This window comes from Mobula birostris, chromosome 1 (genome assembly GCF_030028105.1).
Source record: "Mobula birostris isolate sMobBir1 chromosome 1, sMobBir1.hap1, whole genome shotgun sequence".
Classification (NCBI taxonomy): Eukaryota; Metazoa; Chordata; class Chondrichthyes; order Myliobatiformes; family Myliobatidae; genus Mobula; species Mobula birostris.
The window spans coordinates 128,702,617-128,729,804 of record NC_092370.1 but is presented as its reverse complement, the minus strand read 5'-3'; the positions used below and the strand labels follow the sequence as shown (position 1 = coordinate 128,729,804).

Here is a 27,188-nt window from a genome sequence, read left to right as displayed (position 1 = left end):
TGGTTTTATGGCGAAGTTTGCAAATGACACAAAGATATGTGGAGAAGCAGGTAGTGGTGAGAAAGCAGGTAGTTTGCAGAAGGATGGATTAGGAAAATGGACAAAGGTGGCAGACAGTGTATGGAAGTATATGTTAGAAAGATAAAGGCATAGACTGTTTTCTAAACGGAGCATATTCAAAAATTGCAGGAAGACAATGAAGGCAATCCATTATCTGCATTAGGTATCTGTGATTTTGTTCATTTTCTGTCAATCAAAAGAACAAAATGGTGTACACTGAATTCTGTTAATAACTATTAGGAGCTAATATAAAAGTTTATAGTACTGTAATAGTGTTGGTAGTGTTCTAATTTCTGTATTTCATTCAATACATAATTTGTAATTCTGTTAAATGGTGGTTTGTCTTTTAGACCCTTATAACTATTTCATTGGAACTTTGGCTTTTTGAGGCAGCTGCTTACTTGGGCCATAATATACTGGTCCTGATGTGTCCCAATTCACTAGAATGCATTGCTTGTGTCTGTACCTTAAATTGCAGCTTCAGTTGTGAAACAGACCTGTCCTGAAATGGCTGGGATAGATGTGCGACAAGGAGATTCATTGTCTTCCCAAAGGTTCTTTCAATGGGACAGAATCAGAATATCCTATTAAATTGTGCACATTGTTTATTTCTTGAAGACTGGTTCTTATTTTAGTTATGCTATCAATAATGGTTAAATCCAGTTTCGGCCAGCTCCACATGGTTCAAGCAGATTCGGATCGGTTCAAACCAGAGCTTAAAGTAAAGTAACCTTTTGGAGATAGTGATCATAATATGACAGAATTCATCCTGCAGTTTAAGATGGCAAAGCCAAAATCTGATGTACCAGTATCATAGTGGAATAAAGAGAACTAAAGTTGTATGAGGAAGGAACAGGCCAAGGTTGATTGGAAAGGGACCCTAGCAGGGATGGTGGCAGAACAGCAATGGCTGGAGTTTCTGGGGAGAAGTTCAGAAGGCGCAGGATCAATTCATCCCAAAGAATAAGTATCAAGGAAGGATGACGCAACAATGGCTGACAAGGGAAGTCAAAAATAGCATAAAAGCAAAAGAGGGAACATATAATGTCACAAAAAATAGTGTGAAACTGGAGGATTGGGAAGCTTTTTAAAAACAAAGCTAATAGAAGGCAATAATCAGTTAAAAGATGAACTACATAGGGTAAGCTAGCTCATAATAGAAATGAGGGTACTAAAAATTTTCAGATATAAAGAGGAAAAGAGAAATGAGCTTGGACATCGGACCACATGAAAATGTCGTTGGCGAGGTAATAATGGCGGAACAAAGAAATTGTGTATGTTGCTTCAGTCTTCCCTGTGTAAAACTCTATTTCCTGAGGAGACTGAGGTCCTTTAACATCTGCCAGACGATGCTGAGGATGTTCTACTAGTCTGTGGTGGCCAGTGCTATCATGTTTGCTGTTGTGTGCTGGGGCAGCAGGCTGAGGGTGGCAGACACCAACGGAATCAACAAACTCATTCGTAAGGCCAGTGATGTTGTGGGGATGGAACTGGACTCTCTCACAGTGGTGTCTGGAATGAGGATGCTGTCCAAGTTGCATGCCATCTTGGGCAATGTCTCCCATCCACTACATAATGTGCTGGTTGGGCACAGCAGTACATTCAGCCAGAGACTCATTCCACTGAGATGCAACACAGACCTTCATAGGAAGTCATTCCTGCCTGTGGCCATCAAACTTTATAACTCCTCCCTTGGAGGGTCAGACACCCTGGGCCAGTAGGCTGGTCCTGGACTTATTTCCTGGCATAATTTACATATTACTATTTAACTATTTATGGTTTTATTATTATTTATGGAGCAACTGTAACGAAAATCCAATTTCCCCCGGGATCAATAAAGTATGACTATGACTATAATCTGTTCAGGAAATGGTTGTTGTCTTTTTTCATATTTTTAACTATATCATTTAAATAGTTGGGACAGCCACTTACTTGGGCCATAATATGCTGGTCATGATGTGTCCCAATTATCCAGAATCCACTGCTTGTGTTTGTACCCAAAATGTAGAGCTTTTGTTAGTGTTGATGGATGGCTCCATGAATATACAACTAACCGAAAGGACCGGTCCTGAACTGGCTGGGATACATGTGCAATAGAACATTCATTGTCTTCCCCAAGTTTATTGGTGGGATAGAATCAGACCGCCCCTTTAAACTGTGTACAGGTTTTATTTCTTGAAGACTGATTCTTTTTGTTAATCCGTAATGTGATAACTCCAGAATTAAGTTTCAATTCGGTTTTGGCCAGTTCCATGTGGTTTAGATATGTTCAAACCAGTTCTGGTGGGTTCAAACTGGTTCCAACGGGTTCAGACTGGTTCAATTGGATTCCGGCTGGTTCTGACTGGTTCAAATGGGCTCTGGCTAGTTCAGAAGTGTTTTGGCCAGTTCAATCTGATTTTGACCTGTTCAGTCTGGATCAAACCAGTTTCAGCCAGTTTAAAGCAGAGCTTAAGATAAAGTAACCCTTTGGAGACTGATCATAACATGATAGAATTCACCCTGCAGATTGAGCTAGAGAGGCTAAAATCTGATGTACCATTATTACAGTGGAGTAAAGGGATCTACAGTTGCATGAGAAAGAAGCTGGCCAAAGTTGATTGGAAAGGATAACTAGCAGGGATGATGCCAAAACAGCACTGGGAGCTTCTGGGAGAAATTTGGAAGGTGCAGGATAGATTGATTCCAAAGACGTAGTATTATGAAAGGAGGATGACACAACCACGGCTGACTGGGAAGGTCAGAGATAGCATAAAAACAAGAGAGGGCATATAATGCAAAAAATAGTGGGGAACTGGAGGATTGGGAAGCTTTTTATATATTAAAAAAAAACAAACAAACTAACAGAATGCAATTAAAAAGCAATAATCAGTGAAAAGATAAAGTTAATTATCTATGCTGCGTTCAGATTGGAGGACAGGATGACTCCAAGGTCAGCAAAAGCCGTGCTGTCCTGAGCCATCAGGAAGGTAAAGTGTGAGTATGCACAGAAAACCCACAGCCACCTTTGTGACACCATGGACATGCGACGCGTGTGGCCAGGCGTATAACCCATAACCAATTACAAGTTCACCCTGCACGTCAACAACAGTGGCGCCTCCCTTTTGGGCTGAATGTTTTCTATGCACAATTTGATCAATTGAATGTTATGACCGAGGTAAGGCCCCTCTCTTCTTGGGAACAGGCACCCTGTACAGCTGTAGCCCAGGTGAGGAGGACGCTCGCCAGGTTAAACCCATGCAAAGTTGTAGGGCTGGACAACATGCCTGGTTAGGTGCTGAGGACTATGTGAACCAGCTGACAGAAGTCTTAATAGACATCTTTAATATCTCTCTGAAACAGTGAACTGACCCTGCAGGTTTTATGGCAGCCACCAAAATTCTGGTGCCCAACAGAGCAATGGCATTTGCCTAAATGATTACCACTCAGTGCTCTGATTTCAGAAATCATGAAGTGCTTTGAGTGGATGGTAAGAAATCATATAAAATCCCACCTTCCATCTACATTGGACTCTGCAGTTTGCCTACTGCTGAAGCTCCGGTACGCCTCCAGTGGAGTGCACTGACTCTGCCTCTCTAATGAATACCCTGCCATTACAGAGGCCTTGTCACTACGATAACAAACTGTTTATTTTGCTATTTACCTGTGCTGCACTTTACTACATACTGAATTGTATTTTATTAACTTATAGTATAATGTTTTGGTTTATGTACTATGTGTGATGTATGTTGTGGGTGCACTATGGTCCAGAGGAAAGTTGTTTCATTTGGTTGTAAACTTGAACCTAAAAACATTCACTATTTTCTTTTGGCTGTTAGTTTTCCAGTACTTTGTACTTTTCAAGTTCAAGTTTAATTGTCATTCAACCATTCATGACTACCATGAATACAGCCAAACAAAACAGTATTACTCCGGGGCAAACACAGCACCAACAGTCACACACAGCACATATAAGATGTCAGTAAAATAGTCACACAAAAAATATCGTCCAAGGTCCTGAATCCATTAATGTTGCAACAATCTACAATCAAACACAATACTGTTTGTTTTCTGTCCAGTGTGAACACTGGGGGCTGCACTGACTCCAGCCTGGATGCTGTGCCATACCAACTCTGGTGAAATGCACCTGCTCCAACACCCCTCTCTTAGGCAACTGTAAACTGGTGACACTGGCTTGAGGCCTAGTCCTTGCTACGATCAAGGCCACGCAGCTCTCCTGCCAGCCGCCAATGAATCAAACTTGCAGCGTTCCATATTAACAATGTCCAACAGGGTCTTGTGATCACAGGAAAAGCAACCAAGATGAGCACTTGCTGTTAGATTCCACACCGCCTTCATGTGCCAACTCCTCTGATGCCTCTGTGACGCAGGCAGGAGAACGATCTGAACCAAGTCCAGCTCCTTTAGTTTCTCCATCAATGAGCAACTTGCTGATGGGGTAGTACTTTAAATTCTTAATGCCCAGTAGGATCTTGCGATTGTAACAGATGCATTTAAAAAAGATAATAACACCTTTGGTTGGCCACGTAGAAGCCACTGCGATTGACTGCACCGACATCTTAGCAGAAGCACACTCTTACTGTTGGGCTTTGGTTTACATATCTCAATTTAATTTTCACTTTTTTTTTACTTGAGTTCTGTATTGTGATTTACCTATTGATCTTCTTGGTGAAATCTTATTAGTTCTCTGCAATATCCAAAATTAAGTTGTGTGTGAGAACAGCTGTAATTAACTTTATACGCCTTGAAGAAATTAGTTTTGTTACAAGGATCACCCCTTTTAAAAATGATCAGTGAGGTACAGAGAATCTGTGCTTATCGGCAAGTAACTTCTATTGTTTTAACTAAAAAGCGTGTAGGTTCACACTCTATCTACCTGTGTGCGCCCTACGAGAACCACTGACACTCCATGAAGTCAATGAAGAGAAAAGGTATTACCCGGGAGAGGAGTCTACGCTGGCCAGGCGTTCCTCATGGTCCCTATCTCCATGTGTCCGTGGGGTCCTCCTTATCCACCATGGTTGGTCTCTGGCTGCTGGAGAGTTATCGCCCCAGCGTTTTTGGAGCACCTGAGTCTTGTACGGTTCCTCACTAATTGAACCATTGGATCTCCACCCTATTGGCTCAATGTCACCTGACCGACCTGGTTCATCATCTTACTGGTCACTGTACGGGGCTGCAACCAACATTGTTTCATGGTTCTACCCATCCTAGCCTTGTATATTTGTGTCTTTACACTCTGACTGGTCCAAGCCAGTTAAATGAGGCAACCCAGACAAAGGCTACGTCCACACTAGACCGGATAAATCCGTAACCAAAGCTTTTTTTCTTTGTTTTGACCCTCTGTCCACACTGAAATGGCGTTTTCCTCCCCTGAAAATGGAGCTTTTCTAAAACGCTTTCCAGAGTGTGTAAATCTGAAAACGCTGGTTGGGTGGTGTAGTGTGTATGGGGTAACCGGAGCTTTTTAAAAATGCTGCCATGATGTACCGGAACAGATGGTGGCGGCAGCGCTGTATTTCATTGTTTTCTTGAACGCGTATAGCGTTCTTTATAGCAGTCGAGGATGTCGTTGTATTTGGTTTGGCACGACACGACTCCCAGTCCACGTTCTTGCTGATTTTGTAGTCGTTTGTAACTCGCAGAAGCAGCTCGACTTCATCGTCTGTCCAAACGAAGTCTGGTCTGCTTTTTCCAGCAGAGGTTTTCTTTGTATTCCTCAAAGACAGACATTGTTGAAAACTTTCTTTCGTTGTTTTTGTAGGTACTCTAGTTTTTGCCCAATGCAAATAGCACAACGCGGCCACGGAAACGGAAATAGTTATACGGTTTTCTCTTCACTTGTTTTCTGTAGATGTGCCTTGCACATGCCCAGTAGGAGGAGATTCGCCCAAATACCTATTTTAATGTGGACAGAAGTATTTTCAAAAACACCAGCGTTTTCAAAATTATCCAGTCTAGTGTGGACGTAGTCAAAGTCTAAAGAGATTACAGATTGTTTCTTTTGTAGGTCTGGCATTTTGCATAACAAGTAGCTACTCCTCTGAGAATGGTCCCAGATTTATTGCTCTGATTAACTGTCCCAGAGTCAAGAATCAGTTCAGAGTCTACACCCTTTACATGACAAATGGCTACTTGTTTGAGAATGGTCTCAGGTTTAGCAGATTACCTGAAGCTTCCTGTGTCCACATTCAGTTGGTCTGATTAGGTTATCCAACAGCAAGAATCAATTCAGAGTCCACAAAATGGAGGGGAAAACAAAGACAACTGGCTTGCCTGCTTCCCCCGTCCTTGATCAGACTCTGTTTCTTCTGGCCAACAGTTTCCTTGCAACTCAAACACTACTGCCGGAACTTTCTTTTCATGTTGATATTGCTGCTTTAATTTCTCTCAAAATATGTCTCTTCCATTATTGAAATCTGGAGTCATGAAATTTACAGATTCTTGTCTTTTAATAGTCATGATAGTTTGCAGGTAGTGCAAGATAGTAACAATCTGACTAAATCAGAAGTACAGATTTATAACAATTTACTATAAACCGTTTATTGTTTTCTATCAACAAGCACATTTGTACCTTTCATTAAAGTTGATATTTTGGTTACAAATCTACTATCATTTTAAAGGTAGAATTTGATGTAAATATATTCATGTATCTTACAATTATAGTCATTACTTTGTAGTTTAACTTCTGCGCATTATAATTCTTGTTACTGGAATCTTAAGTGTAGAACTATAATCTTTGTGCCCTTTTGTTGATCCACTTATTTCAGCATTCATTAGAATTGGCCAACTGTTTGCTTTAAAAAAGACTTATTTTTGTTCCCCTTGTAGTGAGGAAAAATGAACTACAGGTGTTTGTGTGTGTGTGTGTGCTTTTCATAATTGTTAGTCAGGAGTTTCTTTGCAACTGTAGTGCTTCAAATCTTTGTTTTTATATTCCACATTGGCGACGGTTCTCTGGTTCACCAAACTCCAGTATGTAATATGGAGGTGCAAGACTGATGCACCATATTTCATCTTGCTGAAACCTAACAGAAGCTTCAAATTCCTTTGGAGTATTAGGTTTGCCATTATAGTTCCTTGATTTTATTTGTTATTTGGAGACATGGCATGGTAACAGGCACTACAGCTTGGAGTGTAAAACTGCAGTTTCTTCCACCAGGTTGCTACATGAATCCAAATTTTGCTTGCACTTCAGGCAACTAATGCATTACTGAGTTCATATGAAAGAAGTTAACTGGGGCTTCATAACGGCTTTGGTTATTTTAAATACAAGAGATTCTTCGGATTCTGGAAATGCAGAGTAATACAGACAGTGCTGGAGGAACTCAGGAATTTTGTGTATGGTACCCTGATTTATTTATTTTGAAGTTTGGTGTACTAGTAAGTGCAATATAGTAATAAGTAACCAAAATGACATTTATTTAGCAGAGGTGTTTTATGTTTAATAAGCTGGTGCTTTACTAATGGTGATTGACCACAGTATTAGCAGAATCAACATGCTACATTCACCTTTGCATCTCCAAAAATGTTGAATAAACTCTTCTCAGGCTACAAGCCAGGTACAGGTATCAATTATAACCAACGTTTCGATGACAAACTCTGCCATCTTCATCAGGGATGATGTCTGGGCATGCCTAGTCCAGTGGTATTTATATTCATGTAGTCTGTTACTCCTGATTTGATGAGAACTAACCAATCAGGTTTCCATTCTCCCACCTTGTTTACAATCAAATTTCAGTTCTAAGAGCGAGACCCTCAGCTTTGTTAAAATTCTTTTCCTCTTAAGTTTATTTCAATGGCTTCCTTCACCAGGCAGTCCCAAAAGCCATTGGTGTTGAAGTCAGTCCTATGGCCAGTGCAAATTCAGTGTCTGCTACCACCAATTTCTCCGGGTAACCCAAATGGATACACTTTGTGTTCTCCTTGATGTGGGTTTCTACTGTGCATCCCGTCTGGCTGATACTGTATACGCTGCTCCACGTTCACAGGGAATCCGTAAACGCCAGCCAACCTGAGTCCCAGCACTAGATCGTTTTTCCAATAATGTCTTTTATACCTTAAAGTACATATTGATCCATATCTGCTTTAATTACAGGTTTCCCCCGCCATCCGAAGGTAGAGCGTTCCTATGAAACGGTTCGTAAGCTGGAATGTCATAAAGCGAAGAAGCAATTACCATTTATTTATATGGGAAAAATTTGTGAGCGTTCACAGACCCAAAAAATAATCTACCAATCATGTCAAATAACACATAAAACCTAAAATAACAGTAACATATAGTAAAAGCAGGAATGATATGATAAATGCACGGCCTATATAAGGTAGAAATACTTTTCCACAATCATTGCTGCACTGTTCTCCATAACGAAAATCTCATGCAGGCGCTCTCGGCAGAAACACTGTCTCCAGTAACCTTTAAGCTATGAAGCTGCCAAATCATACCAAATGATGCATAAAAATATACAACCTATATAAAGTAGAAATAATGTATGTACAGTGTAGTATCACTTACCGGAATTGGGGAAGACAGCACCGAGCACACTGATGATGGTGTGTTAGGCTGAGTCATCGCAGGTTGGGGTGGTGCAGTGGCCCCCACCCTCCAGGCCGCCGACCGATACTGATCTGCAAAGAATGCAGCGGTGCAGCAGTAGCTGGGACACACCTAGCACATCTTTAAGAAAAAAGCCAAAATAAACAAGCTAATTGATTAGGTGCCACCCGGCACGTTAATGTCGGCCCAGATCAGAGACGACGCAATCAGCAATTGCCTCTGATCTGGGCCGACACTTATGTGCCTGGTGGCACCTAATTAATTAGCTTGTTTATTTCAGCTTTTTTCTTAAAGATGTGTTGGGTGCGTCCCGGCTACCACTGCATTCTCCGCGGCAATGTATTGGTCCGCAGTCCAGGGGTTGGGGTGGTGGGATACTGGGGTGTCATCTCATCGTCGTCTGTTTCCATCAGGGCAGGCAGGTCATCTTCTTCATGTTCACTTCCTGGACGACTTCACTTTTGGTCTGTTCGCTACTGCATTTGGTTTTGATTGTTATCCTTTCCTCTTCCAATTGCATCAGCTCTTCATCTATCAGTTCTTGATCATGGGATGCCAAAACCTCTTCAACATCATCTTCGTCAACTTCTACAAGCCAAACTCACTTTGTCCTTACTTTGTTCACCACGATCGAAACGTTTAATTATGTCTAGTTTTATGCTAAGTGTAACACCCTTATGAGCTCTTTTAGGCTTTTCCGATACCTTAGAACTCATCTTGCTAACAGATGCTCAAAATAAATCGACATAAAGCACAGATGCTCACAAGCACGTGCTTAAGCAATGCCGGCTAGAATACAGTTCCGGGGGAGGAGCTTGGGGTGCGCGCTGTCTTTTATCGCGTGCTGCCTTTTTTCATAACAGTGGAAACGCCTTCTGTTAGCGAAAACAGGTAACTAATGTAGGTCTTTCGTAACAAGAAGGTGTCATAAGGTGAACGTTCGAAAAGCGGGGGACACCTGTACATCCTGAAATGCTTTTTCTTCGCAACTATCCATAAAAACAGAGGAGTGCCCCCAAAAATGAAAGTTAAATGTTAGAACCCCAAAGTACCTCGCAGTTCCTGTCCTTCCCGTGTATAAGCAGCAGCAAAGCAATGATCCCCCTCCCCAAAGACTACTTGTTCACCTGGTATTTGACATACCACAGATGCGTGCATGCTCACCCCTCCCCCCCCCCCCCGGGAGCAAGAAGTGTCTCTGTTTCACAAAGAGAGGGGAGGCATAACAGACAACTCACTGGTTTATGATGTTAAAAGTCTGTTGCATTGCTCTTTCTGAGTTCTGTGCCAAAAGGTCTCGGGTATCTGGGCACACAGCCAGAGATCTTCTGACTTCCACGACACACTGATTCCTGCCAGGACACTGACCTTTAATCTGCCTGTCTCCAGAGCCATGAGATCCCGGACCTCAGAAGGCGAGCTAAGCTCTTAGGCCGCATCCTAGCATGTTGAATGTCAGCCAGTCATGAAACTCCGAGAGCAGGTCCCATTCCTGCAAAGAGCCGAAGTCAGCGTGTAACTGCAGGTCAGGGTATTCAAAAGAAGCTCGAAAGGGAAAAATAGGGATATTCAAGATGGAAATAGAGCTGTTTCCGAAGATGCAAGTAAAGAAGTTGCTGTTTAGCGCCATCGTAACTACGCTCCGCCCTCAAGTTGGAGCTCAATTCACCAATCCTCAGTCAATCTCGCTACCTGGCTCCATTCACGATCTCCGCACCAGGTCATATCGTACGACTGGTTCTTTCCACCATCTTCTCTCCATCTCCCGTCGAACAAAGGACTTGGCTCACGTTCCAAAGCACCTGTTATCTTTAACCACAACCCAAACACTGCTTCTACAGAAAGACCCATTATGTTAGCAGTGAAAACTTTCCCAGGCTGTTACAGCCTTTATTTGTCTGTTGACTAGGCTGATTTTTAGAGTGTGGCTTTCACTGCACAGCCAAGAAATATATTTGCTTTGTAGATGACTACATAGTGGTTTAGATAGAAGTACAACATCAGTAATCTCCTTTATCTCTCTTTAGTTTTACGCTTAACTGTTTAACACCATTCATAAACAAGACCATAAGACCATAACACACAAGCAAATTTGACTATTCAGCCCATCAAGTCTGCTCTGCTATCCCATCAAGTCTGATTTATTATCTCTCTCAGCTCCATTTTCCAACCTTTGACACTCTTACTAATCAGGAACCTATCAACTTCTGATTCAAATATAATCAGTGACTTAGCCTCCACAGCCACCTGTGGCAATGAATTCCAGACTTCACCACCCTCTGGCTAAAGAAATTCCTTCTCGTCTCTGTTCTAAAAGGATGTCCTTGCATTCTGAGGCTGCGCCCTCTGGTCCAAGACCACTAGACCACCCCCCCCCCCCCCCACCACCACCACCACCACTATAGGAAACAGCCTCTCCATGTCCACTCTATCTAGACCAGGGTTTCCCAACTTTTTTATATGCATAGACTCCTACCATTAACCCTGATCTAGACCTTTGAATATTCAAACAACAGGAATTCTGCAGATGCTGGAAATTCAAGCAACACACATCAAAGTTGCTGGTGAACGCAGCAGGCCAGGCAGCATCCCTAGGAAGAGGTACAGTCGACGTTTCAGGCCGAGACCCTTCGTCAGGACTAACTGAAGGAAGAGTTAGTAAGAGATTTGAGAGGGGGAGGGGGAGATCCGAAATGATAGGAGAAGACAGGAGGGGGAGGGATGGAGCCAAGAGCTGGACAGGTGATTGGCAAAAGTGATATGAGAGGATCATGGGACAGGAGGCCCAGGGAGAAAGACAAGGTGGGGGAACCCAGAGGATGGGCAAGGGGGATGGGGTTAGTGAGAGAAAGAATGTGTGTATAAAAATAAATAACGGATGCTCACTACCCCATCCGTTATTTATTTTTATACACACATTCTTTCTCTTGCAACCCCATCCGTTATTTATTTTTATACACACATTCTTTCTCTCACTCGTCCAACTTATTATTCTCCGTAACTTCCGCCACCTCCAACGGGATCCCACCACTAAGCACATCTTTCCCTACCCCCCCCCCCCCCGGCTTTCCGCAGGGATCACTCTCTACGTGACTCCCTTGTCCATTTGTCACCTCCATCCCTCCCCACTGATCCCCCTCCTGGCACTTATCCTTGTAAGTGGAACAAGTGCTACACATCCTCCCTTACCACCATTCAGGGCCCCAGACAGTCCTTCCAGGTGAGGTGACACTTCACCTGTGAGTCGGCTGGGGCGATATACTGCGTCCAGTGCTCCCGACGTGGCCCTGTATATATTGGTGAGACCCGACGCAGACTGGGAGACCGCTTTGCTGAACACCTCCGCTCTGTCCGCCAGAGAAAGCAGGATCTCCCAGTGGCCACACATTTTAATTCCACATCTCATTCCCATTCTGACATGTCTATCCACAGTCTCCTCTACTGTAAAGATGAAGCCACACTCAGGTTGGAGGAACAACACCTTATATTCAGTTTGGGTAACCTCCAACCTGATGGCATGAACATTGACTTCTCTAATTTCCACTAATGTCCCACCTCCCCCTCATACCCCATCTGTTATTTATTTTTATACACACATTCTTTCTCTCACTCTCCTTTTTCTCCCTCTGTCCCTCTGACTATACCCCTTGCCCATCCTCTGGGTTCTCCCCCCCCCCCCCACCTTGTCATTCTCCCTGGGACTCCTGTCCCATGATCCTCTCATATCCCCTTTGCCAATCACCTGTCCAGCTCTTGGCTCCATCCCTCCCCCTCCTGTCTTCTCCTATCATTTTGGATCTCCCCCTCTCCCTCCCACTTTCAAATCTCTTACTAACTCTTCCTTCAGTTAGTCCTGAAGAAGGGTCTTGGCCTGAAATGTCGTCTGTACCTCTTCCTAGAGATGCTGCCTGGCCTGCTGCGTTCACCAGCAACTTTGATGTGTGTTGCTTTGAATATTCAATATGTTTCAATGAAATCTCCCCTCATTCCAATCTGTGAGTTCTCCTTGTAATTTTTGCCCTGAGCATTGCTTTTACACTTCTCCATTTAAATGTCACTCTTTTGTAGCTTTACTTTCTTGTAATTTGCCTACCTATAACTTTACATCTCAGCTTTGCAGAAGTCACTAATTGCAATTACTTCTCAGTTAAGCTGCTCAACTGCAGTGTTATTTGATTTGTCTCTTGTGGGGCACATAATGCTCTGACCCTTTTAGTCAGGAGGTTGTGGTGTGTAGTTTCAGTCATGAGATTTGAGCACGTTGTCTAGACAGACATGCCAGCCCAGTGCTGGATTGTTCTGCATGAGAATCAAAACTGGTAGCGTTAAGTTGGTTCTATTATCCATTCCTCAATGCCCTTGAGAATTCAGTGGTGAGCTGGTTTCTTGAACTATTGCAGTGTTTCTGAAGAAGATTTTCCCACAAGGATATTGGAAATTGGATTTAGATCCATTGCCAGTGAAGGAACAGTGATATATTTCTAAGTTAGAATTGTGTGATACTAAAGGAACCTGCAAGTTGTGGGGGTGCAGAGTGCCTCCTGAGCTTGCTGTCTTTGGTTTGAGTGGTGCTGTTGAGATCAGCAGTGTGATTTGTTGATGGTGTACGTAGCAATCACATTGTGCAAGGGAATTAATATATGGTGTGGAGTACCACCTATCAAGGTTGCACTATTATACGTGGTATTGTGCATCTGAAGCTTTTAATATTTGTTGCAGACACTTGTGCTTTTCTGTTGCATTTGCTATCTATTCTGTTGCAGCATCAAAAAAAATAGGACTTTCCTTTATACAGTGTCCTTTACAACCTTCAGATATTTCAAAGCTCTTTCCGGCCAGCAGAGCCTTTGCTATTGAATGTAGGAAAGTTAGATGCAAAAGATTTAGTTGCAAAATTTTAATGAAGAATAGGGTTTTTCATTTATCATGTATATCAGTGGACCATTGGTTACCATATTTTAAAAGTATCTCATTCATTGTTTGGTTTAAGATAGTGTTGGTGAAGCACAGCAATGACTTGCTGGCAGTAAACAAAACTATAAATTACATTATTTATCACTCTTTTTCTCAGAAACTATGACTGCAATCAATAGCCTGTAACTTTCCTTTTGGAGTCGAGCTTTTAAACTGCCTTTATGACCTGGCATTTTTGTAGTGTGAACTGAAGTCTCGAAGGTGCAGGATGGTTGTGACGTGGTGGGTATGGGCCTAATCAAGGAGGTTGGGCCTGTGTCTGAGAGTGGGTAATTGGCCAATGTTTGGCCATTGCTTGAGTGGACTTGGAAGCGATTCGAAGCGGCAGAACCAAGATGAGGCAGAGTCAAGACAGCGGGGCCCAGGCTAGAGAGCGAGGAATGACCCACCGTTTGGCTGATTTAAGCACTGGGCCAGATGGGAAGGTCAGGTATGGGCCAAGTTAAGCCAGCGGAGCCTGGGCCCGAGATTGGTCGAAGCAATAGGACCTAGGTCCAAGAAGGAGGAACGACCTGATGTTTGGCTGCTTTTAAGCACAGTGCCAGATTGTAAAGGTCAGGGTGTCTGCACCAGAGGAGAGGGATAGGCTGGTGTTCAGCTTGCTGCTCGGTGAAGTTACCTGGTCTCTGTACTGAACTGGGGCTGTGGACTGCAGCTAATAGGCTCCTGAATTGGCTGCAAAGATGACTGTCTTTGTGGCTGTGAACTCACTTACGTGAACTTCATTTCTGAATGTTATTTACTTCTATTGTTTGCACGATTTGTTTTTTCTTCCTGTACATTAGGTGTTTGGCAGTCTTTTTTTAAAATGGGTTTTATTGATTTTCTTCTGTGGCTGCCTGTAAGAAGATTGATCTTAGTTTTGTGTATAATATATATAGTTTGATAATAAATGTTCTTTGAACTTTGTAAAGCATTTTGAAATCTGTGGTACTATGTAAATACAAGTTATTGAGCTATATTTGCTACTCCTCTGACAAAAAATGTGATAGTTCAAATATTTGTGCAGCATTGAGACATTGAGACCAGATTATATTGATTGTTAGCTGGCAGTTCTGTAGAGAAACTGTAGAATACGGAGAAAATGGGGACGTGTGAACCGCATAGTACATAATTTTCTGGGGGTGGGGGTAATTGGTTGTTCCTAATTTTGTTGAGCCAAGAGTCTCTTTGCACCTGGCCTGTCAGCTTTAAGTAAGGCATGTCAGGTCTATAAGCAGTTCCCTATCTTTTTCATCTGAATGGATTGCTGACTTTTGTGTAAGTGTTTTAATTTCATTTAAATATGAATATTTTGAATTTGTTGAATGTGGCAAAGTTTATAGTCATATTTTTCATTTGGTTTTTAAAAGTGTTTCGATAAATTTGTTGTTACAATGAAAAAAAGCATGAGCAGTTAGAATGTAATAGCATTAACAACTGGGTTTGCTGGTGGATGTGTCTCACTGCACAGTTTGGGGTCTGCTGGCACTTTCTGTTGGTTCTGCTTCATAGATTAGCCATGTCAGTGAGGATTTAGGATTGCTGTGAGTTGCTTGCAGTCAGTGCAAACCTTTAGATCCTGCAGCAGGTGAACTCAAGTGCAGGCCTGCTCATGGGTGTTCCAGCCCAACTACATTTATATCTGTATGAAATGCTGTCTGACCTGAATCAATACACTGAGTGTATGTTTTGGTCGTCTTCTGCTGTAGCCCATCCACAAGACATAGGAGCAGAATTAGGCCATTTGGCACATCAAGCCTGCTCTGCCATTCCAGACATCCCACCTCTCCTGTAAGTTCCGGGAGTCTCCAGCATATTGATAGCAGCTCCCTGACGCCCGCAAATTATATACAATATCCCAGAAATGAGATCGAGAGCGTAAGGGAGAATGAGAGCAGAAGCAAGAGTGACCATGCTGATAGGTCTACTTAGCACAAAGAGAGACCAATCAGTTTTCTTTGTGGGCAGGCTTTACAGTCAACCTCTGTCTCTCCATCACTTCAGTTTCGTGTCCTGCACCGCCATGGCAAAGTGTTTCGAAAAAAGAAAATAAAAAACGCACTTCACCCCAGACTACACTAAAGTGTACCCCTGCCTGATAGGGGTCAAAAATAATGACCGTGTTGCTTGCTGCACTGTTTGCAACAGTGACTTTTCTATTGCCCATGGTTGGGTTAGGACTGTAAAGGACATGTTGAGGTGAGTTTAACAGGTGTCATTCATTCATTAGCATAACTAATGTTACTTAAACTAGCTGGCTAGCTGCTAAGGAGCTACTCTATTGATGTCCTACGTGATGAGGCCAAACTCCCTGTAGACATGCTTAAAGTTGTAATAGAATTAAAAAACGACTCCATGATAATACATAAGCACATATTTTAATGTCACATTTTCTGCATATACCGAGTTTACAGATTACAGATTGGTTTACAGATTAGACAAAATCACTAAACAAAGTATTACATAAGTCAATATAATAAGGATACACCTTATGCTTTTATTTCTTTTAGAGACCACAACATATTAGGGAGGCTAATCGCAGGGAAGGCTGCTCAAGTATTTCACAGTTCTTTTAAGCAGAGCCACATCACAGTACAAGGAAAGTTTGCAAAAGAAATAGAAAAGCTATTTGCATTAACATTGAGATTACCAACAAAATACTCAACAAGGAATATATATATATGTATGTATGTGTATGTATGTATATGTGTAAAAAAAAATATATATATATATATATATGTAAATAGTTTCAACATGTGTCAGATAAATTGTTGTGTTCTTCATAATCAAATATCCCGTATACATGTGCCCTTGGAGGTCGATCTGGGGGTGGGATATGGGGTTTCAGGGGTGGGGGTGCTACCTCCCTGAAATTGTGGTGCTATCTCCCTGAAATGAGTTTTTGCAGGGTGGGATGTCTGCCATTCAGTCATGGCTGATCTTTTTTTCCCCCCCTCAGCCTCACTCCCCAGCCTTCTCCCCATAACCTTTGATGTTGTGTCCAATATAGAACCTATCAAGCTCTGCCTTAAATACATTCAACGACCTGGCCTCCACAGCTGCCTGTGATCATAAATTCCACAAAATAAACTCTACTTAAAGGTTTAATGTGTTGTGTGTTTAGAGATGCTTTTCTGCACACCACTGTTGTAACACGTGGTTATTTGAATTACTGTTGCCTTTCTGTCAACTTGATCCAGTCTGGTCATTCTCCTCTGACCTCTCTCATTAACAAGGTGTTTTTGCCCACAGAACTGCTGCTCATTGGATGAGTTTTGCATCATTCTCTTTAAAGAGACTATTGTGCATGAAAATCCCAGGAGATCAGTAGTTTCTGAGATACTCAAACCACCCTGCCTTGCACCAACAATCTTTCCACGGTCAAAGTCACTTGGATCACATGTCTTCCCCATTCTGATGTTTGGTCTGAACACCAACTGAACCTCGACCATGTCTGCATTCATTTATTCATTGAGTTGCTGCCACATGATTGGCTGATTAGATATTTTTCATTAACAAGCATATGTACCTCATAAAGGGACCACAGATATATTCAAATAATTTGATAATATTTGTAAAACATTTTGATTTGTATACTGATTTGAAATTGTTCATTGCTACAACATGGTAATTGCACACATTGCATTTCTTCCCATTATTAAACCAAGCAAGACTATTATGTTTGTTCTAACAAACACCTGAAGTTTTTAACCACATTTTTAAAACAACTTTTTTTAAAATTTTAGTTGACTTGGTCACCTATATCACAAGGTTTCAATGGGACATGGCAAAGTATCCAATCAAGCAGTCTCTGAAAAACATTTCTGAAATCATCACCAAGGTTGGTGTCATTTAGATTATTTCTTGAACTTAATGTCGCTTTAATATAAATACTACGGTCATTTTAATTTCCTTGTGGCAATTTTGGAACATTTTGGGTTTATTTTTGTTTTATTTAAGAAAAAAAAAGTGAAATTGTAATGTTCAAAATGGAGATGCTTTGTTGATATTTTTGTTTTGGATACTTGTATGATAAGGGAATTTAGAAATGTAAATATGTTTTATTTCATATGCTGTCTACTTAAGTTTAAATTATTTAAAAAAAAAAATGACTCTGTCTGGGTTAGATACACTTTGTCTTGACTAGGGTTATCCTCCCAACTATAAGAGCTAAATTATAATTTGACATGAGCTAAGCTTTTAGTCAGTAAATTTGCTAAAGTTGGTGTTATTAAAAGATGTAATGCTCTTAAAGGCACCTGGTTGTACAATGTCTATCACATATTTATATTCATTCTGGAGATGTTGATGTTGGTAGCAAGGGCAGTACTTATTGTCCATTCCTCTGTGTCCTTGGGAAGGTAGTGGTGAGCTGCTTTCTCTTGTCCATTCCTCTGTGCCTTTGAGATGGTAGTGGTGAGCTGGTTTCTTGAACTTCTGCAGTGCTTCTGAACAAGTTTCCCAGAAGGATATTAGAAAATAGATTTGGATCTATTGTTAGTCAAGGAACAGTGATATATTTCCAAGTCAGAATGATGTGACACTGAAGGGAACCTGCAAGTTGTGGTTTTCCCATGTGCTTCCTGAGTGTGTTAGATTGATTTGAGTGGTGCTGTTTAGAGTAGCAATGCAATTGGTGGAATTGTGTGCTTAGCAGTCACATTGTGCCAGGAAATTAATGTATGCAGTGGAGTATCAGCTATCTGGGTTGCATTGTTCTACCTGGTAGTGCAAGTGTGATCACTTGAGGCAAGTATATTCTCCTAAGGGGTTGTCTATTGATGGGTTCTTGGGTGGCTGTTGTGGCCCTCTCCTGAGTGTTGGGGTATATTCCCTTCATAGAGAACATCTGTCCATGACTCTTTTTAATGTGGGCAGGCTGATGTGTAGGCCTTGACGGATCGGGGCCGGGGTCCAGTGGTACATAATGCAAGACAACTAGGAATTCTTCATTGCCACAGCCTTTCTCTGGCCTCACTGCCATTATGGTGTGCCGATATCATCTTCTGCCAGTCCCACCCTTGAAGTTTTGGTTGGATCGCTGTTTGTTTGGAACCTTACTGCCATGGGTGACCCTACCAGAAGCTAAGCGCCAGGTAGCTAAACTGCAGATGGCACCACTCTCAGGATCTCAGGAACTCGAGTCTGTCCATCGTGATCAGGTGACAATCCTCGGAGCGGAATCTACATGGTATCAGGCATCTGAGACTTTCAGCAGTTGTCGCAATCAGACACGAGTGCTTTTCTATTGCATCAGCTGTCTATGTCATTTCTCAGTGATAATAGAAGGATGCATTCGTTACCTGAATCTTCAAAAGTAACTGGTGGTTATCTTTATACTGTCCAAACTATTTGCAGGGAATGTGACATTTTTAGCTCTCCACAATGAATTCTCTTTTGATGGTATTAAATTGTTTCGAATTCATGTGTTCAAGGAGTAAGGGTTGAAATGAAGGTGATTATGCACTTGTTCTGGTCAGCAGTGTGCTTCTGGCAAATTATTCCAAGGATTGCATTCAGCTTGTTTTTTAAAGGAATATTCTGAGATGGAGATATCCAAGATACAGATTTATTTATCATGTACATCGCATACAGTAAAATGCATTGTGTTAACAATCAACACCCGAGTGTCTGGTGGTGTATACCTGCAAGTGTCGCCACACATTCTGGTGGCAAAATAGCATGCCGACAATGCTTGGTAGAACAACACAAAACACAACAAGCGACAAAACAATCCCTGTTCTTCCCTCACAATGCACATACGTAGTCCTCCAACCCCAGGACAGGCTATCGTCTGTCTCAACCTGCCTGTGGACTCAAACTCGCAGATAATGGGCCTTGGACTACTTTTGGAGTAGTTCACAATTTAAATCAGTACATCATCCCAATGTATGCTCTGCTTAGTAGTGAATTTATTGTCTTAGATCCTTTTAATCAAATTTGGCATGGAGTGAAATTTAATTTTAGGTTGCATTTCAATTAATTTAATAAACATTCTAGATTAATTTAATCAATTGATAAAACTGCTTCAATTCAACTGTAACTAGTAAAGAACAAGATATAATTTCATCAGATGAGAAGTGAGTCCCAGCAAGATTGTTCTGTTCTGAATTGATAGCTCCAACCAGCAAGATTTGCTACATTGCCTAAAATGCTAGTCTATAGATACATAACCAATTGTGTGTCACTAGATTTAATATTCAGTGACATTTGTTATTAGATTGGGGCCAGTCTGTGGCCATGTACCACTATAAAAGTCTAGGAGAGGCTGCTGGTACCTGGCGGTCAGTTCACCAAATCACCTGTTTGGCCTTCAGATAGCTTGATCTGTCAAATAGCTTTTCATCTGTGTCTAAATACTTTTGATTATAGACATTTAAAAACATTTATCTGTATTTCTTCATTAAAATTCATATTTAAATGCAGAACTTTTGTATATTGATTTAAAATATAAATACAAAGCGAAAGGTAGAAATAAGTAGTTGCCCCTTATTTGTCTTTTTGAATAAAGATCAACGATGCCATTGAAACGAATAGGGCCATTTCATTTTATTATTTATTTAGAGATACAGCACAGTAACAAGCCTTTCTGGGAGCTCAACGACCCCCTACCGCCCAATTAACTATGTGGGTAGAAACTGGAGAATCCAGAGGAAACCCATGCAGTCACGGGGAGAATGCATAAGCTCCTCACGACAGCAGCGGGAATTGAACCTAGGTCACTGGTGCTGATACACTACCGTATAATTGTGATGTTATTCCTCTCCACGCCTCGTGGCGCATCAGGCAGCAGCCTTGCCATTTCTTCTTTTTTTTTTTTTGAGACTGAGATGCTAGCTCAACGCTCAACCCATCGTAGATGGAAAAGGTGCAAGGAAATGGGAACCACTCGCCTCAAAGTCCAGTACTGATGCCACTACACCACCTGCTGGTTATAGTGTTAAGGGCTTAATAGACTGCGTCTATTCCCTCGGTACAGGTGATCTAGAAACACCTTTACATTTGGTAATGTGCCAGCAGCACAGTGAGAGGGGTTATGTACAATAAAAGTAGCACCAATATGTTCAGCACTCATGTGCAACTGTGTGGAGATGGAGAAATTTATAAAGCCAACTACTTCAAGGTTTACTTATGTACATTGAAACATACAATAAAATACAACATTTGTGGTAACAACCAACATGCCCAAAGATGTGTGGGGGGGGCAGCCCACAAATGTTGACACACGCTTTTGCGCCAACATAGTGTGCCAACAGCGCTCAGCAGAACAACACAGAACACAACAAAAGAATAACAGCAAAACAAGCTACTTTCTTCCATCCCAGCCAGCTCCATGCACACAGACCTCCAACTCCAAGGTAGGCTGTCTTTGTTCTCCTGCGAACTTGGACTCACAGACATTGGCCCTTTGATTATCCCAGCACACGTACAGAGATCCGCAGACTTGGGGCTCCAGCCATTTGGTTTTGATTTCTGGACTTCTAATTGCCCCTTGGGCCTTGATCCTCATCATTGACCCCAGGACCTGTCGGTCACTGAACATTAGGCCTCAAACTCTAGTCTCATCGATTCGCATACCCTAGAGGTTTCCGGACCTCAATTCTTCTGCTTGCGTGGAACTCTGACTCCTGAACCTGCCTGCAATTTATGATACTTGCATCATAGCTTCTTGTTTTCTTTTGAGCCACAGCCAAAGATAAGTATGATTCAGCCCAAAGAGCCACAACAGATGTAATAGTCAATATGTAAAGCTGTTGGGCTGTTGGCTTGGTCAGGTGCTGTCCAGTTAAGAAGGTTCTAACAGACATCTTGAACATCTCTCTGCAACAGTCCACTGTCCCTGCAGGCTTCAATGTAGCCACTATCATCCTGGTGCCCAAGGGGACAACAGTAATCTGCCTTAATAATAACCGTCCAGTGGCACTGACTTCAACAATAATGAAGTGCTTTGAGCGGCTGGTTATGGATCACATTAAATCCCATCTTCCTGCTAGATTGGATCCTTTCCAGTTTGCTTATTGCTCAAATTGGTCCACTGATGATGTCAAATATGCCTTGACCTTAGCACTCCACTCTGTCCTGTCCCAGCTAGAAAATGGTGCCTCATACACTGGGATGCTGTTTATGCTACTGAAGCATGACTGCAGTGCTAGATCCATTTCAAACCAAATTGTCAACTTCACTGATGACACACCAGTGGTAGGGCTCATCAACAATGGCGATGACAAGACAGTGTACAGAGGATGTAGAGTGGCAGGTAGAATGGTGTGACCATAACAGCTTGACACTCAATGTGGACAAGACCAAAGAGATGATTGTGGACTTTAAGAAGGTGCAGACTGACCACTCCTCATGGTGCATGCTCCATGGAGTGTGTTAGGAGCACCAAGTTTCTGAGAGTGCCCATAGTGGATAATCTTACCTGATCCTTCAACAGCACTTCTTTGGACAAAAAAGCACAGCAATGTCTCCACTTCCTAAGTTGAAGTGAATGAGGCTCTTTCCCACCCGCCACCCTGTTCTAACCAATTTTTACAGGAGCATTTTTGAGATTGTCCTAACCAGCTGCATCACCGTCTGGTATGGAAACACAGCAGCTAGAGAATTGGAAATGAATACCAATGAATTGATCCACTTGACCCAAAACAGGAGTGTGTGAGCCATGGCAGTCAAAGCTCAAACTGGACATGGCACATGATGATGATAGTTGAATGACCGTAAACTTGAACTTGTAGAGGACAAGAGACCTCCTCCATGTTTGTCTCTGTTTGATTCATTTCACTGATTAATTATACCTTTTAAACCTTAACCTAAAGTTTTTCCTGGTGTAAAACCAGAATAGAAGAAATGAGGTGAAACATGGCACTGAAAAGACCCATAGAGAACAGATCTTATACTGCATTTAGGAACTGGAGGTGTGCAAATACAGTGGATTCCAGTTGATTGGGACACATTGGGACCAGTACATTTAGGTCCAATTAAGCGGCTGCCCCAATTAGCTGAAGTTTCATGGAAACAGTTAGAAAGGTATATCTTAAAAAAAGACAAACTACAGTTTAACTGAATAAAGATTATGTATTTAAAGAAATACAGAACAGATTAGAACATTATCAATCCTACTGTAGTACTATAAATCTGTGTATTAGTTCACAATAGTTATCAACAGGAACTCATCCAGTGTACGCAGCCATGTTCTTTTGATTAACTGTAAATGAACAAAATTAGTGCCGACATCTAGTGCAGAAAATAGACTGCCTTCATACGATGCTTTCGACAATTACATTCTCCAAATCTTCATTTTTATTGTATCATTCAAGGTGATTGCTGATAACTTCAAATTCTTCATAATTCCTGACTTTCATTTTCACTCACAGGCCTTTCTGGCATCTCCAAGCCTGTGTTCTTGAAACTGCAAAGAGCAAACAGTTCTGAATTGTCTCACTGTTTGTCTTGCCAATTTTCAGTGACAAAAATCACTGCATTTTGAACAGAAACACATACAATTGATGCTATTTTAAAACTGTTTCCTCTAGGCACAGTGTGGTGTCTAACAGCCATAGAGATGCATGTGACTGACACCTGTAAAAAAAAACTGTTCAGCAACAGTCTCCTGTACCAATTAAACAACATAGTGTCCCAAATAAATGAAGGGAATTCCTGCTACTTTCTCAATTTAGTTTTAGTTTTTTGAGTTGACCCCAACAAGCAGCTGCCCCGATTAACTGATAGCCCAGTTAATTGGAGTCCACTGTACAGGGTATATTAAGTATATTCACAGCAAATAATATAAATTCAAGGGATGTCTTTGAAAAGGCAGTTGAATGTTATTAAATGAGAGCATTAGAGAAACATGGCACTAATGGGCTTTTCCAATCCTTTTGTTTGTCCTTGCTAATTTGGACATTCGTTCTTTTGCTAATGCTCTGGGTAAATCCAATAACCACCACCCCCCCCCCACCAAAAGTTTTAATTAAGTATTATAGCAGTGGAATCTGTCTTGAAACGGTTAATTTCATGAATTATGCAAGGTAAATTTGGCATTTTCAGATGTCCATTTATTTTCAAGTAAATAAACCATTAATTAATTGTTTGCAAATTTGCAGCAAGTATCACAGATTGACAATGATCTAAAAGCAAGAGCATCAGCATACAACAATCTAAAAGGAAACTTGCAGAATCTAGAGAGGAAGAACGTGTAAGTTACCTTTTAATATATTACCCATATTATAGCTGGACATGAAATACTTATCACTTGCCATGTAATTTACAATTTTGAGTTTTTTTTTTCAATTCTCTCACTTTTGGTTTCAAACCTAGCCCTTCAAATTTCAGTAAATGGATCTTAGAATTATTTCAATGGATTTTGCCAGAGGAAATGGGTATTTAATTTGTATTGTCATGTGGTCATTTGTAGTGGAAGTTTGATGACAAGAAGCCTAGCTGATATTGTGAAGAAGGACGACTTCGTAATGGACTCTGATTATCTTACTACTTTGTTGGTAGTTGTGCCCAAGTAAGTAACTTTCAAATATATTTTTAAATTTAATAAGTTTAAATTGCATACTTCATTAGCATTGATTACTCTTCATGCCAGGGTGCAGTGATTGGGAAAGAAACAAATATTGATAATAACTGAAAAATCAGAATGAGCATATTGATTTTGGTGGTTTTACTTAATCAAAAAAATCTAAGGCCTCTCAAGTGCAGAAGAGCTTTTGCTTGATTTCTTTTAACCTAGGATAGCTGCTGCCCATTAGCTACAGCATGGGGTTGACAAAGCAAGATTCTGTGGCAAGGAGATTCAGATACAGATTTATTTATCACATGTACAATGAAACATACAGTGAAATGTTTCATTTGCATTAACAAGTAACACACCCAAGGATGTGCTAGGGGATACCCGTAAATGAGGCCATTCATACTGACGCCAACCTAGCATAGAAGTAATATTACAATGCTCAGCAGAACAGCACATAATGTAGCACAACGGAACTTAGCAAGGGACAAAGCAACAACAGCAAAACAAGCCCCATTCCTCCCTGTCACTCACCCATGCACATACAGCCCTCTAACCCTAGGAAAGGCCTTGTTCAAACTCAGGCTTCCAGCGGACTTGTAATTCCAGACGTGGACTTGGCATGCATGTGTATCTACGTGGACACGTATACTGAGAGATGCATATGATATGCATATTTGTCCATACCCAATTCCATTATGGCTTTTTCCTTTCAAACCCCTCCCTCCACCCTTCTCCCAACTTTGCAGCTGTCCACTGCCTGCATTTTCCCATAGTGAGGCCACCTTCAATAACCCATGCCCGTATTCACAGAGGTTGTGTTTCCTGAAGACTATGGCCAAGTCTAGCCCCACTTTGAATCTTCAGCTGCTCCCTTGGTGTGCCTGATGTTGACAGTTCAGTGTTCTGGTGTCTTGCAAATTGGTTGGAGGGTCTCAGGATAATTTCTTATTTGGAGGATGTGAATTCAACCACTTTTCACCATCACTGGCCATTTCAAATGCCCAGAAACCCACTGTGCATCTTTCTCCTGAACTTGTGGGCTGCCCCAGCACATCCTCAGATGTGTTGGTTGTTAATGTAAAGGATGCATTTCACTATGTTTCAGTGTACAGTACGTGATATAAATCCGAATCTGCCTGGACTTTAGCTTCTGAACCATTGTACAATCACACATTCTTAATTTGAGTTTGGACAATTGATGAGGAATAGAAGGTAGGCTAAATGATACAACAAAATTTTATATAGGATATATTGGAACACATTGAAATTTGCATACTCAAACCTTTGAAGATGGCAGATAATATTTAAGCTGTTAATCTAAGTACTACAGGTGTCTGGACATCTGAATGAAAATAGATAATTCTAGAGCAACTAACAAAAAACAGACAGCTGACGTTTTGGGTTGAGAAACCTTTTTGGGACTGGAGAGAAGAGTGGGGAAGGAGGGGATGGAACGAGAGCTGGTGGATGATGGGCGAATCGATGGGAGAGGAGGAAGATGGGCAGGTAGGCGAGGGAGGAGTGGGAATGGTGTAAGAACCTTGGAGATAGGTGGAAATGACAAACAGCTGAAGAAGATGGAACTTAATAGAGGAGAGTGGACCATGGAATAAAGGGTAGGAAATGTGAGGATGGGAGATGAGGGAGGAATGTGTAGATAGTTGCCAAATTGAGAGAGCGGGCTAGGGAAAGAGAACAAAAGGATTGGGGGGTTCAACTGAGGGGAGTGGTTACGAGAAATTGGAAAAATCAATGTTAATGCCATCAGGTTGGAGATGGCCAAGATGGAATATGAGATGCTGTTTTTCTCATCTGTGTCTGGCCTCAACTTGAAAGTAGTGGAGGTAATTGAAAATAGCTGGTTTCTTGGGAGATCTTATCTGCTACAGCTGATGGAGTAAAGATGCCTCCCCACCCCCTCCCCCAATCTGTGTCATTTCCCCAATGTCACAGATAGATTCACAATTGGAGTATTATCTCACCTGGAAAAACTATTTAAGCCATGGATGGTGGAGGGACATATGTGGCACTTAGTGAGGTTGCAGGGATAAAAGGAAGGGGGATCAGTGACAAAGGATGGGTGGACAAAGGAATTATGGAGAGAGCAATCCCAGTGGGGAGGGGAAGGGCAGATGTGACTGGTGATAAGGTTGTATTGGAGATGGTGGAAATTGCACAGAATATACTCAGTGGCTACTTTATTAGGTACACCTGTGCACTTGCTTGTTAAAGCAACTATCTAATCAGCCAATCGTGTGGCAGCAAGTGGTACAATCAGATGGAAGTTTTATATAAACCAGAATAGCGTGTAAAAGCATGTAGACATGATCAAAGGGTTCCTTTGCTGTTTGGACCAAAAATCAAAATGGGGAAGAAATATGATTTGAGTGACTTTGACCATAAAATAATTGTTGGTGCCAGATGAGTTGGTTTGAGTATCTCAGAAACTGCTGATCTCCTGGAATTTTCATGCACAATAATCTTTAGAGTTTACAGAGAAAGGTGCAAAAAATGTAAATAGAAGTGTCCAGTGAGTGGTAGTTCTGCAGGCAAAAATGTCTTGTTAATGAGAGAGGTCAGAGGAGGGTGGCCAAACTGGTTTAAGCAGACAGGAAGGCAACAGTAACTCAAATAACCATGCGTTACAAAGTGGTGTGTAGAAGAGCTTCTTTGAACACGCATGTCGAACCTTGAGTGGATGGGCTATTGCAGCAGCAGATCTTGAGCGTACACTGAGTGTCCACTTTATTAGGTACTGGAGGTATGTTGGATGTAGAAGCTTGCGGTGTGGGTGAAGAAAAGGGAAACTATATCCCTGTTATGTCTAGTGGGGGATGCAGTGAGGCAGAAGTGCGGGAAATAGATGCAGGTGTTGGCCCCATCAATAGAAGTGGGGTGGAACCCCTTTTTCTGTTTTTTTTTTAAAAAAGAGCATCTTGAACATTCTGGAGTGCAGAGCGTCACCATAAGAATAGATGCAGTGGATGGGGAGGAACTGGGAGAAGGGAATGACATCCTTGCATGCAGTGGATGGGGAGGAACTGGGAGAAGGGATTGATATCCTTGCATGTAACAGGTTGGGAAGAGGTATCGTCA

At 41.7% G+C, this 27,188-nt stretch overlaps 1 protein-coding gene across 1 annotated transcript in view; it reads left to right on the top strand.

Moving 5' to 3' along the window:
* Window positions 1–27,188, top strand: part of atp6v1c1a (ATPase H+ transporting V1 subunit C1a) — a 91,651-nt gene that overhangs the window by 30,900 nt on the left and 33,563 nt on the right. The window contains exons 5-7 of the mRNA XM_072261951.1: window positions 17,320–17,414; window positions 23,677–23,768; window positions 23,988–24,086. Of these exons, the coding sequence (XP_072118052.1) occupies window positions 17,320–17,414; window positions 23,677–23,768; window positions 23,988–24,086 (286 nt within the window). The remainder of the gene's footprint in view (window positions 1–17,319; window positions 17,415–23,676; window positions 23,769–23,987; window positions 24,087–27,188) is intronic.